Source organism: Neofelis nebulosa, chromosome 6 (assembly GCF_028018385.1).
Source record: "Neofelis nebulosa isolate mNeoNeb1 chromosome 6, mNeoNeb1.pri, whole genome shotgun sequence".
Classification (NCBI taxonomy): Eukaryota; Metazoa; Chordata; class Mammalia; order Carnivora; family Felidae; genus Neofelis; species Neofelis nebulosa.
Window position 1 is genome coordinate 127,148,144 of NC_080787.1, and position 16,679 is coordinate 127,164,822.

Genomic DNA, 16,679 nt, shown 5'->3' on the forward strand with positions numbered 1-16,679 from the left:
AAATCTGTGATGAGAAAAATATTAAAGTTTTAAACAAAGACAGGATCAGTATTACCAATTTTGTTTTCTGAAACTAAGGTGCCAACATGGCTAGGCATAGTGCCAGACAGCAGAGAATGGGTAACCCATATTTAAGCCCCAGCAAACTGCATATCCTGCTTCCTACATAAATATGGTAGCTAGAATTTTTAAGACTCAGAAGGATCTGCTGGCTGGTCACTTTTAGTGCTATGTACTCGGGTGTATGTCAGGACTACTTTAATAGAGAATAATTATGCATATATGTTGTTGAACTTAGCTTACAGTAGTGATCTGTATATGTCTGTTGTATAAAATGACAGAATGAAAAATATTTCCATAAGTTTTCAAATGGTTCATTTGAAATGGTTCACTGAAAGCAGTAAGGCCTAGATTAGAATAGCAGCATTGGGTAACTACAGCTGTTTACCAAGAGATTGGAAAGGATTACCTGGTTCCTCTAAGCTTTTTCTAAGAAAGGCCAGATAGCGTTATTAACTGAATTTTAATGCTATCTGATGGACACTGACCTGGCAAGCTTTTTTAGATGACTAGCTTTCTAATCTGCTTTGACATTTCTACAAGGTGCTGCAAACAGTGATTTGTCGATAGGTTAAAAATATATATAATTTGTTTTAGTGAAGGAGGTTGGGAAATAATCTGTAGAACTCTGTTAGAATGGAATCTTATCATAAGGAATATGTCTGGAGGAATGGACAAAATGGTCTTTCCATTTCTCAGACACCATGGTGGAGATTTGTAGGACTTCATTTGATGTTTCAATGAAGTAAATTGGTTGTTCTAACTGGCTATCGCTGTTCTAAAGAGATAAAATGTAATATTTAACTTGATGCTCTTTTTCTTTCTAAATGACACATTAAAATGTTTTTAGGTCTATAGTGTTGACTGGAGCCAGACCAGAGGTGAACAGCTTGTGGTGTCTGGCTCATGGGATCAAACTGTCAAACTGGTATGTCAGAATCATTGTATTTAAAACCAATATTCTCTTCCCCAAAGTTTCCGTTGAATTTTTTTTCTTCTCTTGAACATACTTCTATATCTTTTCAATTGCACAACTAATTTCTTTTCAAAAAACTGTATTAAAGCCTTTGTTAGAATTTAAAAATTTTTAATTTTTTGTCTGTGAACTAACAACAATTAACTCAGCATTGATTATTTTAGCCCCTTAAATACCATTTTGCTTTATATAAAAATAGACTGTAAAAAATCTTTGAGGGGTGCCTAGACGGCTCAGTCAGTTAAGTGTCTCACTTAGGCTTAGGTCATGATCTCACGGTTTGTGAATTCACAGTGCAGAGCCTGCTTGGGATTCTCTCTCTCTCCCTCTGTCTCTGTCCCTCCCCTGTATGCGCTCTCTCTCTCTCTCTCTCTCTCTCTCAAAATAAATAAACTTAAAAAAATTGAAATATGAATGTATATTACATGTGTATATGTAAATACATTTATAGAGGGATGCCTGGGTAGCTCAGTCAGTTAAGCATCTGACTTTGGCTCAGATCATGATCTCACAATCTGTGGGTTCGAGCCCCGCATTGGTCTCTGTGCTGACAGCTGGGAGCCTGGAGCCTGCTTCAGATTCTGTGTCTCCTCTCCCCCTCTGCCCCTCCCCACTTGCACTCTGTCTCTCTCAAAAATAAATAAACATTAATAAAAAAATAAATACATATATGCTGTATTGTATATTATATATATGTATATATAAACATAAACTTGAATTTACGTCTAAGTAAACTGATCTGTTAATTTATTTGTAGTGGGATCCAACTGTTGGAAAGTCTCTGTGCACCTTTAGAGGCCACGAAAGTGTCATTTATAGCACCATCTGGTCTCCCCACATCCCTGGTTGCTTTGCTTCAGCCTCAGGTAAATAATTCATTTACCAAAAAAGCCTTGTCGTGAATGGTGGCCTTACTCTCCCCAGTAGGTGGCACTGTGTACTTGAGATTCCCAGGGTAAAGGGACTTCATTACTATTCTTTGTGCTCTTTAGGATTGTTTCATTCTTTATCAACCTCTAGACAAGAATTAGCCAGGCCTGGATTACTTTTCAACTCCTAGTGAACAAATGTGGTTTGTCTTAGGCATATTATAACTGGTTATAAATCTGCCAAAATTGGGAAACGTTCTAGTTCTTTTTATTAGCTACTGAGCTCCTTTGCTTAGATGGCATTATCCTTGGTTTGTTTATCAGAATAAAGGTTGCTAAGTCTGAGTAACAGTTACAAGAGTGTGTAGTATGTGCTAATTAATGACAAATATTTGTGGTGATTGACAAAGTAAGACAATGACCCTTTATTTTTTACTTCTTTTATAACTTTCAAAAAATAAATTTATAAAGGAAAAACAAAAATGGTATCCTAGATAATCCCTATTCTGACCATATTACATAGTAAGGAAATTCAAACAATGCAGAAACATGCCAAATAAAAAATAAGCCCTCATCCCTCCCCCTCCATAGAACCACTGTTAATATTTTCTTGTATTCCTTTCTTGTATTCCTCCATAAAAATTCTTATTCTTATTTCAGAACATATGGTATAAAAATGAAAAATATTTATGGGGAGTATTCTTGAGGAAAATGTCAGATGTCTTTTGCTTAGTGGTGTTAGGCTTTGTATGCTTATAGCTATAAAACTTTTGTTGTTGAAATTGTACAGGAAAATAATTTTATTTATTTATTTTTTTAAAGTTTATTTAATTTCAGAGAGAGAAAGAGAGTAAGTGAGCATGAGCGGGGGAGGGGCAGAGAGAGAATCCCAAACAGACCCTGTGCCGTCAGCACAGAGCCCTGCGTGGAACTTGAACCCATGACCTGTGAGATCATGACCTGAGCTGAAACCAAGAGTCAGATGCTTAACCGACTGAGCTATCCAGCCCCTCAGGAAAATAATTTTATTATTGTGAGATTGTGAGTCAGAAAATCTCCTTCCCTGGGACACCTGGGTGGCTCAGTTGGTTGAACATCCTGCTCTTGATTTCAGCTCAGGTCATGATACCAAGGTTGTGGGATTGAGCCCTGTATTGGGCTCTGCATGGAGCCTGCTTGAGATTCTCTCTCTCTCTTTCTCTCCATCTGCTTCTGTCCCCTGCTCCCTCACTCACTCTCTCTCAAAAAAAAAAAAAAAAAAAAAAAAAAGAAGAAAAGAAAAGAAAAGAAAATCTCCTGTCCCAAATTCATTTTCCCCATTGAAAACATTGCTGTTATAAAACAGTTTTTGATTGTGGAGATTTCTTAGTCGGCTTAGTCCAGTATTATAGTTGAACTGAGTGAATCAGAACACCATTCAGAAGGAGTTCTTAGACTCTAGTTTTAAATAAACTTGATGGAAAAGAACATTCTCCAATTATATTTTATGAATTATACACACAAATTTATATTAAATACTTAAAGTTATGAAATTAAAACAAATTTAAGATAGAAAAAGAGGTACACTACGTTTTTTTTTTTTTTCATTTGATCTACTACCAATAAACATTTGGCTAAAGAATTTTCTGAATACTTTTTCCTTCCTAAAATCCCTGACACTTTAATATACATTGCTTCATTTTTCTTTTAGGTAATTTGTGTAATGTATTGAGTGCCATTAAAGCTGTAAAAAGTGTAGAAATGAAACAAAGGTGAACAATTAATTGGCATAGGCAACACAGGGTTGCTCTGCCAGGCTGCCTCCTTGAGTCACTTCGCCCTTGACTCAGAGAACAAGTAGTAGGAAGGAGAAACCAGTGTCTGCTCAGAGCATTCCAATGTGAGGCATGATTAAATTAGACCATTTGGGGGAATATATTCATAAATATAATCTATATGACACTAATTACTTTCAAGAGTGTTTGTTTTAGAGCAGCAACACCTTATAGATTAATTGAAACAATAACAACAACTTTCCCAGTCTAGGTGATAGTGAGAATCTGATAATGTTAAGGTAATAGTTACTTTAACATTTGGACCTTGAAATGATAAATAAATGCACCTTAGTTTTTTAAATGTTTTCCAATTTGATGAGTGAACAATGATACCTAATTTTTGTTTTGATTTGCATATTTGGCTATGAGGGATAGTGAATATTCTTTATATGTCAGTTGACCACCAGAGTTTTTCTTTTGTGAACTGCAGGTTCATGTTTTGGGCCCATTTTTCTACTGAGAGATGTTGTTGCTTTTCTGTATTGATGCATGAGCTCTTTTTTTATATTTAGGAATTAGTCTTCTGTATCTTACATGTATTTTCCCAACTTTTTGTTTGTTTTTAAACATTTTATTTTATTTGGATGATTTTTTTATATATAATTTTAGAGAGAGAGAGCAGGGGAGGGAAAGAGGGAGAGAGAGAAAATCTCAAGCAGGCTCTATGCTCAGTGCAGAGCCTGACATGGGGCTCGATCCCATGACCCTGGGATCATGACCTGAGCCACTCAGGCACCCCTATTTTCTTTGTATATATATTTTTTACTGTATATGCATTTGAATTTCTTGGTAGTCAAAGCTATCAATTTTTTGCCTGATAAGCTTCTGGCTTTCATTTAGGATGAATAAGGAGTTGGCTCAGTGAAAAGTGGGAGGCCTTGGCAGGCAAAGAAAGAGCATTCCAGGCAGAGAGAATAAGATGTCCACAAGTAAGAACTTGGTGCATTTGAGATACTGAAAGAAGGCCAGGGAGACCATCGCTTAAGAGGAAAGGGTAGTAAAAATGAGGTTGGGCAGCAGATAGGCACCCAGATCAAGATTCAAGATTTTAGATTTTATCCTATGGACATGGGAAAGGTACTGAAGAGGTTTCAGCAAGTGATTTGATTAGGCTTGCATTTTCAAAAACTCATTCTGGTCATGTGTAGAGAATAGTTGGGAGATGAGCAGGTGTGAATGCAGGAAAATTGAGAGAGAGAGATGAAGGCAAGGATAATAATGGTGGCAGAAGGGCTGGAAGGAATTGGGCTGACTGGAGTGGTATTTAGAGATGGTTGTATAAGATGTAGAAGAGGGGAAGAGAGAAGGATAAGTAAAGAGTAACTCCTAGATTCCTGCAAAGGATAAAGTAGTGGGTGGTTAATGTCATAACTGAGGTAAGAAATACGTTTGAAAGAAAAGATCTTGAGTTTGTTTTAGAGCACATCGAGCTGATGGGACACATGGGGTTGAAATGATGGGGGTTGACTTTGGAGCTGAGAAGTCTAGCCTTGTGAATAAATTGTGTCATTGGCTCATAAACGGTAACTAAAGCCATTGCGGTATGTCAGAGCACCCAGGAAAGGCTAAATAGAAGAAAACTTAGACTAGAGCCTAGGTTGACAAACTACTGCCCTCAGATCAAAAGGACCCACTGACAGGTTTCATAAATAAAGTTTTATTGGAACACAGCTATGTCCATTCGTTTACAGATTGTATGTCTTTCTTTTTTTAATGTTTATTTATTTTTGAGAGATAGAGAGAGAGACAGAGTAGGAGCAGGGGAGGGGCAGAGAGAGAGAAGGAGACACAGAATCTGGAGCAAGCTCCAGGCTCTGAGCTGTCAGCAGAAAGCCCGATGTGGGGGTAGAAGCCACAAACTGAGATCATGACCTGAGCCGAAGTGGGACCCCCAACCGACTGAGCCACTTAGGCTCCCAGACATAGATTGTATGTCTATAGCTGCTCTTGTGCTGTAGTGGCAGAGTTGAGTAGCTATGGCAGAAATGGAATGGCCCTTGAAACCTAAAATATTTACTGCTGGGTCCTTCACAGATAATTTTTGCTCACACTTTGTATAGAGTCTTGCGGGGAAATAAATAAATGGAAGCTCTTTTGTGCAGTCTGGTTGTTTAGGGGAAGAGAGAAGAAAATAGCTAGGGGAAGATATAAAATGTGTCCAATATTGTCTCCTCATTTAATTATCCAGCATCTCCAAATAGGCAATTAGTAGGATAATTTCTTGCTAATAAACTATATCAATGCCCTGAGTTGTTGAATTATGTTGAGTGGTTTCCATAGTAAATATAATGTCACAGAAATCCTTTTCTTTTATTTCTTTTCTTTTCTTTTATTCTAAAAACTTAACAAATGTCCCTGAATTCTAAAATATTGTTAGGTTAAAGACACTTGGAACTGAAAATCTTCAGGTAAATTGTATATAGACAAATATGTCCATTAGATTAAGCAATTTCTTAGATCCTAAGATAATAGCAAATAATAGTAAATTCTGTGTATTGAGGTTAAGTCAAAAAATGTGCAATGATTAAAGTTAACAGCATTGTTTTCTAGAATGAAGAACAGCATACTTATAAAGTTATTACTATTATTTAAAAAATTTCTAGGTTGTCTGAGTCATAGTGTTTTGTCCATATCTGAGTTAAATCTTTTCCAAGATACCAAGTCTTTTGGGATGGGGCCAGTAATATATTTTTCATTGGCACATTTCCTTTTCCAAACCTGAATTCCTTCTTCGATTTTTAAAATTTTTCTGTGGCGCAGCTAACTATAAGGTTGAGTGTGTATTAAGTAAGTGATAGCAATATTGATATGCTTGTTTGAGTTAACTAACCCATTAGCCTGCCTGTATATCTGGAGTTAGTCATCTTTATGCTTTTAATTTAGTGTAAATGCTAATGAGTTTCATGCTGATGGTTAATCAAGTCTGAAGATGACCATAGTTCAGCATAATGGTTATAATATTACTATTGGTGAAAAGCCCTAATGCAGAGTTCAATTAAAATTCTTTAAGGATGTGAATTAGATTGACATTAGCATTATTTTCTTCGAATAGGGATGCCCTTTGGCCTTATGTCCTGTAGTTTCAAAGGATTCATTTCAAACCTTGGATGAAATGAGTGATGTAAAATAGATCTGTCTTCAAAATGAACTGGAACATACTTCCTTTCTAGTGAAGCAGTGAAGACATGTCTACTGGGAGCTCTAATTGGCAGCATTCATAATAAACTGGAATTAATAATGAGTATAGTTTCACATGTTTGAAAAAGTATTAGTAAGTAAAACTCCTCCAACTGATATATTTTTGAAAAAATTCCTTTACCTTACTATCGTATGTAATTTTGTTAATGTATACTATTATTAAGGTTCTAAAATTGTCTTTGTTTTTAATCATTGCTTTTTTTATGACCGTGACAAAATATGATGGTGACAAAATCTTGAACTAATATAACTGAATTTATTTAAGTGTCAGGTTAAATTGTGGATATTAGCCTTTTATTTGGGCTGAATCACACACACCTCTTCCTTCTACAATGGCCTTTTGTACGGCATGGTATACATAATATTAACTCTGGATGTTGCATATAGAATATTCAGTGTATGAGACTGAATAGAAGAAAAAGACTAATTGTGTATAGACTTACCAATATAACCACAAAACTTAACTATCTGCACATCGTAGATAGGTAATACATAAAACAGTGTTTTGTCATCGCAAAGTCCATTTGGTTTAATAGAAAAAAGATGATCTGTTTAAAGACATTGCCTTCATGTGTTATATTAAAATAAATGTAAGCAGTGTTCATATCAGCCAGGACTTCTTTGGTTGAAAGTCCAAGAAATTCTGAACCAAACCCCCTTAAGTAAGAAGCTAATTTATTTGCTCACATAGTTGAAATGTCCAGAATCCCATCTGGCTTTATACACATGGCTGGATGTAGGCCTTAGTGGATGTTCTTGCCATCTCTTGTTCTGTGCTCTCTTGAGTTGAGTTGTATCAGGCATCATGTGAAAGGAAGATGGCAGCAGTTCTGAACCCTGTATTATTTCTGGTTTCTGTCCAGTAGGAAAAATCATGAGTCTCCTTCTCAGACATCTAGGAAGTTTCATTTTCTCTCATCTGATGGTCCATGTCAATGTTTCTAAACTAATCACTGTGCCTAGGAGAGGCGGGCGTGGGGGGGGGGGGTTGGGGGGGAGTGTAATATGTTGACTGGCTTGGGCCCAGCTTAGCTCCTGCAATTGGGAATGAGAAATGAGAGAGAGAGTGGTACTCAAAGTACATACAGCAAGAATGGAAAGAGTGAACAGTGATTAGGTTGAAGTGGCTGCATACATTCTAGGAGGCCGATACTCACTAAATTGTATGCACATCCAACACTTAAAATAAATCAGAAGGGATTTCATGAAAACCAAGCACTGGACGTATGAGCTATAAAATAGGTTTCTTTTTTTAAAAATTGGATAAAGTAAAGGCATTTTTCTGCCATTTTTATGGTTTTAGAAACTCATTGGAAGGTTTATTAAGCATTTGCCATTTTCCTGAAATATTCCTTCATAATGATTTTCAAATAGTAACCTATTTAATAAGGTTGAAAAAATTTATAGTTTTTCTTCCACTCTCTTAAGAGGAGGGTTTATGGTACAGTAAAAGTTGGGGCAAGCTCTGAAGCTCTCACTGTGCCTTTGCTTTTTCATGTGAGATGAGACCATGTGTTTACCAACCTATGCACAGTGTATTAGGAGGTAGATGAATTTCTTTGCATATTTCCTTTACTTGACTTGTTTTCATATGTTTCCTATAGGGCATGTGTATTCTTTTACATAGCTGAGTCCCTTATACAGACAAACACTAAAATAGCTTTTATTACTATTATATAAGATATGGGAGTAATGAGGGGTGCCTGGGTGGCTCAGTCGGTTAAGCGTCCGACTTCGGCTCAGGTCATGATCTCGCAGTTCATGGGTTCGAGCCCCGCATCAGGCTGTGTACTGACAGCTCAGAGCCTGGAGCCTGTTTCATATTCTGTGTCTCCGTCTCTCTCTCTGACCCACCCCTGTTCATGCTCTGTCTCTCTCTGTCTCAAAAATCAATAAACATTAAAAAAAAATTTTTTTAAAGATATGGGAGTAATGAAATTATTAGAAGTCTAAAAACATATCTAAGGTTAATTTTGATTGTTGAGAGGGACATTGACAGTGAGTCCATCAGATATTAAGTGAATGTTCACTGTTTTCTAAAAGATACATTGAAAGGCACTGAAGATACATTGAGGAAGAAAACAAGACAGGGTTCCTGTCTTCTTAGAGCCACAATCCAGTGGAAAAGAGAGATGCTAAGAAACAAAAACTAGCAATGGACAATGTTAAGGAGTGCGAAGTTCTTTGGAGAGGTAACACAGTAAGTATAGTGGTTACCAACATGGACTAGAGCTGGGATGCCTGAGACAAAATTCTTCTTTACCACTATTACTTGACTTTAGTCATGCTGCTTAACTCCTGTCTCTCTTCATTCCTCATTTCGAAAATAAGGGTGATAATAATACCTACATCATTGAGTTTTGAGGAGCATTAAGTGAGTGAATGTGTGTAAAAGGCTAAGAACAGTACCTGGCTCAGAGTAAGGGCTCTATACATGCTGCCTTCTATTACCAACATGTGTGCTCAGAATTCTGTGGAAACACAGCTAAGGATTCTTGAGCTTGTCAAAGTTGACTGGTCAGGGAAGCTTCCCTGAGGAAATAGTGTTCACGCTGTTACCTGTGAACAACCAAGAATCCAGAGATGAGAGCTGGAAAGCAGAGGAACAGGAGGTGGCGAGAAAAGAGCATTTTTGAGGAGCATTGGAATGGCCATGGAATGTGTATGCGCCATAAGAATTACCGGTGCTTATCTGAAGAGCTTGCTCCAGGTCGACTCTAGAATGCATGGCTGTGTAATAACATACTAGGCCGGTGATGCCGAAACCTGGTTAACCATCAGAATTATCGGGGAGGCTTTAAAAAGAAACAACAAAATTCTGAGCTTCATCTTAGTCCTACTGAATAAAGTACCTCTGGGAGGCATATTTTTCTTTTTTATTTTTATTAAAAGAATTTTTTTAATGTTTATTTATTTTTGAGACAGAGCATGAACGGGGGAGGGTCAGAGAGAGAGAGGGAGACACAGAATCCGAAGCAGGCTCCAGGCTCTGAGCCCTCAGCACAGAGCCCGATGTAGGGCTCGAACTCATGGACCATGAGATCATGACCTGAGCCAAAGTCGGACGCTTGACTGACTGAGCCATCCAGGCGACCCTGGGAGGCATATTTTTTAATCGCCCCAGCTGAATCTAGTGATCAGCCTCATCTGGAAAGCACTGTTCTAGTCTATGGTACAGCTTTGTTTGAGATTCCAGATTAATGGTTTGTTTCTGTTGGTGTAATGGGAATTTCATGTTTCTTTTAATGTTCATCTCTTTTCTATTTATTTTTTTCTTTTTTAATGTTTATTTATTTTTGAGACAGGGAGAGACAGAACATGAACGGGGGAGGGTCAGAGAGAGAGGGAGACACAGAATCTGAAACAGGCTCCAGGCTCTGAGCTGTCAGCCCAGAGCCCGACGCGGGGCTCGAACTCACGGACTGCGAGATCGTGACCTGAGCCGAAGTCGGACGCTTAACCGACTGAGCCACCCAGGCGCCCCTCATCTCTTTTTTTAAAACCCACAGAATGGTTTCGGTGCTGAATTCAGAGAGGAAGTGGTTTCTGTAGTCTGAGAATGCCTTAGCTTTTTTTTTTTTCTTCTCAGTTTTGTTAGTGATAGTTGAGTCTTCATCAATTTTCTTACTTTGTCTTCTTGCTTACAGACAGGAGCTTGTTGTAAAACATGGTATAGTCTTTGCATCAAAAAAACCCTCAAATGTAAATTTCATGGTGGTGGAGCCCAAAGTTGCAAAATCTTTGTTTTTACAAATATCGCAAATAGTAGAAGCTTATATGATAGGTCGTCAAGATGTATTTTATGTCTAATCCTGTGGCACACATATGATTAATTATGCCACTCAACTGCTTATAGCAGTTTATATTTTAGGATAATATATAAGAATATAGCATTTAGATCATTCTAAGAATTTAGTCACCTTCAAAGTTAAATGGCATTTGCAAATCTAGAACTAAATTTGTTATCATTGGCTAAGTTAACACAGGCCAAAGAGGAGAGTTTTTAGAGATTGAGATCTAGATTTCCCTTCCAAAGCAGAGTTCTCTAAAGACATTGCATTCTGTCTAGTTCATGATATGAGATAGAAGGGAAGAATATTTACGTCTTTACATAAAGAACATTAACATGAAGTAAACTTTCTTTTGAACCATGAAAACTAAGTTATTGCTATTACAGACTCCATATAATTGCATAAGTCATAGTCATGCCTGAATGAAGGGGTCCAGTAGTTAAAAAAACACAAATAAAAATAAAAGAAAAAAACCCACCCTCATTGTACTCTTAGAAAAAAGTCCTGTCACATCTGATAAGCATCTGGCATTTCAATTCAATTCAGTTATTTGGGCCCAGTATGCACTTTTTGCTGCTCCGTTCTTCGCAGTGTCAGATTCAGCATTTACGCTCATTCTCCTTACTCAACTTCCTCTTACCTGATGCAGTTTGAAATTAGACGTAGCCATAGCCAGCATTTCCTACTCCATACTGTGCACTTAAACTCACTGGTTCTGCTGCCAGTGGTGGGTCTGCAACTGATAAGAGAAGCTGGTAATTCTGGTGGGTCCATGGCACTATCACAGGGCCCTGGGAAACGTCTGGCTGGCAATGAAAGGCCAGTTGTCTGGAAAATGCAATTAAAACAAAACAAAACAAAACAATATAGATACAGATATCCTGGTGGCTAAGGGTTGAGTGAGTCATGGTACCATTTGGCCAGAAGCTGTCTCTCCTACCTGGAAAACAAAGGAGGATGAAGTAAGTAAGTGGAATTCTTAGCTCCTTCAGAACGGTTTCCATCTTTTTGTGTCCTTTGAGTTAGCTGCAAGAAGGGACACCCTAGACCGTGGCTTTGTTTGCGTGTGCGTGAATGTTGCTTGCATATGGTAGTGAGGAACCAAAATATTGTCCCAGAGTAATTGGGAGTAGTCACCCACCCAGTCTTTTTTGTTGTTCTGTTAAATCTTTTAGTGGAGTATAATACACTCATGGAGCAGTGCATGATCTTAAGTGTATGACACAAAGAATTTTCACAGTGAGCCCATCTGTGTACCAGCAGCCAGATCAAGAAACAGAACATTCTGAGAGGCTCCCCTACCCCATTCCAGGATGACCACTGTCCTGCCTTCTAATAGCATAGATTCATTTCACCTCTTATACTACTCCTCAGGTTTCTTTCATTCAACATTATGTTTTGTGAGACTCATCTATAATGTTGCTAGAATAAGTTACCTCTTGATGGCCTAGTCCACACTCACTGTAAGGCTTTGGTACTCTAAACCATTCACTGACCCATAAAATGTAATTATTAGGATGAACACAGCACATTCAACTTTCAACAGTGCTTTAGTTGTAGCTGTAGTGGACTTTAGAGTTTCAGACCTGATATTAAATATAAATTTTTGAAAGCTTCTGTACATCATTTAGGTATTTCCTATGTTTTAGTGGAAGCCTTGTGCTCAAGCAGATGTTCTTCTCTGGGGCTAGGCTTTTTCCAGACTGAAGCTTTAGGGGATTCCATTTACTCCCTCCATGATGGTAAGGGGTCTCCTTTGCCTACAGGTGTTAGAACTTGAACTCTCTTAGGTCTTTGTAGAATTTATTGAAAGGCAACCCCAGAAACGGAAGGGATGCTTGAACAGTCCCAGTACATATTTTCTGTCTTCAATCTGGACTTTTCTCTGCTTGTTAACTTCATTCTGCACGCTGGCTTTCCCCAAACAGTGAGACATGTGGCCGTCAGCAGCTCCTCAATTTAATAATCTATGAATCCTAAGAGAGGGACTGCCATTTTTCCCCAAGTACCTACCTTTCACCTGCCAGCTGTGGTCAGGACAGGGAATAAGATACTATGACTGGCCTTGCTTGGACCTGTCCCTGGGTGGTCAGCTGTGTTGAGCCATAGGCCTTTCTGGAGTCACATGGTGAGAAAAGGATGCTTGTGCTATAAGAAGTGTATTGCTAGGAAGTCCAAACACTAGATACCCACGCCACCTTGCTTTATACTCAGAAGGCTAGGGAGAGCCTAAAGATCATTTTACCAAAGGTATTTAGAATTTACAAATTCTACTGACTGGTGGCTAGATACTGACTATGACTAGGGCTCCTGAAGATATTTGAAGCTCTAGTCTATATCGATTCTGAACAGTTTCCATTTGGTACTTTCAAACTCATCATTCCTTCTCATCCCCGTCATATTTACCTAGATCCAAAAATGTAAGTTCCTTTCTTTTATCAGAGTGGTTTTCAATCTTTTTTAAAGTAAGAAGAAAGGGGTGCTTGGGTGGTTCAGTCGGTTGGGCATCCGACTTCAGCTCTGGTCATGATCTCACAGCTTGTGAGTTCAAGCCCCGCATCGGGCTCTGTGCTGACGGCTCAGAGCCTGGAGCCTGCTTGAGATTCTGTGTCTCCTGCTCTCTCTGCCCCTAACCCACTCACATTCTGTCTCTGTCTCTCTCAAAAATAAGTAAACATTAAAAAAAAAGAAAAGTAAGAGGATGGGAAGAGGGATGGGCGATGGGCAAAATGGGTGAAGGGGAGTGGGACATGCAGTCTTCCCGTTACGGAATGAATGAGTCATGGAAATAAAAGGTACAGCACGGGGAATACAGTCAATGGTATTATAGTGGCATTGTGTGGTGACAGGTTGGTAGCTATACTGTGGTGAGCACAGCATACCATATAGAGATATTGAATCACTATGTTGTACACCTGAAACTAATATGGCAACTATACTCAAATTTGAAAAGAGTATGAAGATAGTATTTTATTTTTATTTATTTGAAAAAAATTTTTTGAGAGAAAGAGCATGCATGAACACATGGGGGGGGGGTAGGGGGGGAAGGGAGAGGGAGGAGGAGAGACAGAAAGAGAATCTCAAGCAGGCTCAACACCCAGTGCAGAGCCTGACACGGGGCTCAATCTTATGACCATGAGATCATGACCTCAGCTGAAATCAAGAGTCGGACACCCAACCAACTGAGCCACCCAGGCGCCCCTGAAGATGGTATTTTTAAATAAAAAACTACAAATCCCACACACAAAGCAATGATACATATATGTGGATCCATAAAAATATAGTGGAAGTATTACAAAAACACAGACTGAAGGGATGCCAAATTCATGATCGTGATGACCTCTGAGCAAGGACGATGAGGAATGGGATTGAAACTACAATAGAGGTTTCAACCTTTATTTGTGTTACTACTTTATTTCTAAAATAACCGTGGGGCAAATATGGTAGAATGGTGTGTGTGTGTGTGTGTGTGTGTGTGTGTGTGTGTGTGTGATTAAATGTTTTGTCTCCAATTTATTGGAAAAGCATAGAAGTTAAAAGAATAATTCCTCAAGATTCAGCCAATATTGGCCATATGGCAGTTCCCCTCCAGTAGCATTAGGAAGCAGTGCAGGGTGGGTGTGGTGCACACAGGCTGGGGAGCCTGCCCGCCTAGGCTCTTGGTCCAATCCTGGTTCCATTGCTTGCTCTCTTGCGGGCATTATTTCACTTCCATGAGCTTCAGTTTCCCCATTTGTAAATCACTACAAAAATTACTTTTTATATTATCAAAATTTCTATCTCACTTGTTATGTTTTTAAAAAGTTAAGGCATATAAAATGTTTAGACCACCACCTGGTGTATAGTAAACACTCAATAAATATTCGCTGTTATTCATGTTATTATAAATAGGGGTGGGAATGACTTCTAATCATGGGTATATTTTCTGATTTTATTTTTAAAAACATTATCTCATTTAAACTTTATAAAGTAAATATTTCATCACAGGTAAGGAAAATGAGAATCAGGGAAGTTAAGTAATTTGATTAAACGTCAGCAGGGAGGGGCGCCTGGGTGGTTCAGTGGGTTAAGTGTCTGATGACTTCCGCTCAGGTCATGACCTTGAGGTTCAGGAGTTCAACTCTGCTGACAGCTCAGAGCCTGGAGCCTGTTTCGGATACTGTGTCTCTCTCTCTGTCCCTCCCCTGCTTGTGCTTTGTCGCTCTCAAAAATAAATGAACATTGAATTTTTTTTTTTTAAACATCAGCAGGGAGCAAATGACTGAGCTGGATTAGAATTAAGCCCTAGAACTCCAGAGCCCCCATTGTTAATCTCCACCTTTCATTACCACCAACAATGCAATTCTTACATTTCTTAAACAACTTCCAAAGAAATCAGAAAAAAAACCCATTGCCTAAAATTGCTATATTTAGATACATGACATATGATTTCGAATTGGGAATGTAGGAAAACATATATAAGTAAAAGACAATTTAAAATTTTAGCGTTATTGTATACCATATATTAAAATATCTACTATGTGCTAGAGATCATGCTAAGTGCTTTACAGACACTTTATTACACTAAATTCTTGTACAGCCCTACATGTAGGCATTCTGTTTCTTTTTTGGAAATGAAGAATCGGTCTGAGATACTATATAGCTTGTTCCGGGTCGCACAACTTCTAATGGAATTCAAGACCTGACTGCCATCACACCATAGACTGTGTTCTTTCATCAGGCCTTACCAGCTTTCTCTTTGCATCAGTTATTGTTTATAATTTACCGTTGATATAGATATATAGATCCTGAGTTTTGTTCATCTGGTCATTTTGTTGTTTCCTAATAGTTTATAAAAATTGAAGGCAAACAGTATATAAAACATTTAATCAGGGGTAACTTTGTGGAACTAAGCAATGTAGACCATTTTTGTAAAAATGCAAAATATAATCCTTAAATTCTTTCAACTTGTTTTTTTCCAAGGAGAAAAATATACCTCCGCCTGGCCCATTAAAATGTAGTAAACATAAAAGCTAAGTTTAAAATTTCTCTATTTTGGTAGACTGCCCACATTTAACAGTAAAACTGTTAGCATTTTGTTTTTATAGATTGTGCTGGTATAGGGTGCTACAGGGTTATTTACTGGAAGCTGAGGATTTTCAGGGCCTTTTCCTATCCTAAAGAGAAATGCACTCTTAGTTGCCACTGTGTTTGTGTCAGTGTGAAATTCAGATTTCCTGCTTTGAGTAGATCTAAAAACATTGTCATGGCGCATTACTTTTTGTAGTTCATCACTTTTAGTAGTTCCTATGCATTATAATAGTTAAAAACCGTGTGTGTGTGTGTGTGTGTGTGAGAGAGAGAGAGAGAGAGAGAGAGGAAGACAGCAGTATCCTAACAGTAAAACAGTGTATTTTTCCTCAATTTATCATCATGAGTACAATGTCACTGTGCATCCAAGTGGTGTGATGGAAAGTGATCAAGTCTTTATCTTTCATCAGGTGATCAGACGCTGAGAATCTGGGATGTGAAGTCAACAGGAGTCAGAATTGTGGTTCCAGCACATCAGGCAGAAATTTTGAGTTGTGACTGGTGTAAATACAATGAGGTACCCTGTCTGGATCTGTCCTGAGCTGCTGAGCCCTTCCTAATGTTGAAATGCTTTAGATTCTATTTTATCCTTGTTTGTGTGGACTTTGATGGTCTTTATGGACCATTAGGTTAAAGGCAGTCCCTCTTCATTTGTAATTGATGACTGTGAGCGACCCACATTAGCATTAATTGGATTTAAGTGCACATAAAACAGGCACGATAAGAAATAGAAATTCTCAAAGTTCAGCAGTGCAGCCTTACTTGCATGTTTGGGAAACTGCTTTACAATTTATGTAATTTTTTTTCCTTTATTGCTTTTAACCCCACCAATTTTTAAAGTGTTTTAAAAACTACACTGTTTTTAACTTGATTTTTAGTTTGGAAGTCCATCAGTTTTTAA

The 16,679-nt window shown here is 38.1% G+C and overlaps 1 protein-coding gene across 1 annotated transcript in view; it reads left to right on the forward strand.

Moving 5' to 3' along the window:
• Positions 1-16,679, forward strand: part of PEX7 (peroxisomal biogenesis factor 7) — a 78,858-nt gene that overhangs the window by 14,510 nt on the left and 47,669 nt on the right. Inside the window, exons 4-6 of the mRNA XM_058735402.1 lie at positions 911-988; positions 1,794-1,902; positions 16,189-16,295. Of these exons, the coding sequence (XP_058591385.1) occupies positions 911-988; positions 1,794-1,902; positions 16,189-16,295 (294 nt within the window). The remainder of the gene's footprint in view (positions 1-910; positions 989-1,793; positions 1,903-16,188; positions 16,296-16,679) is intronic.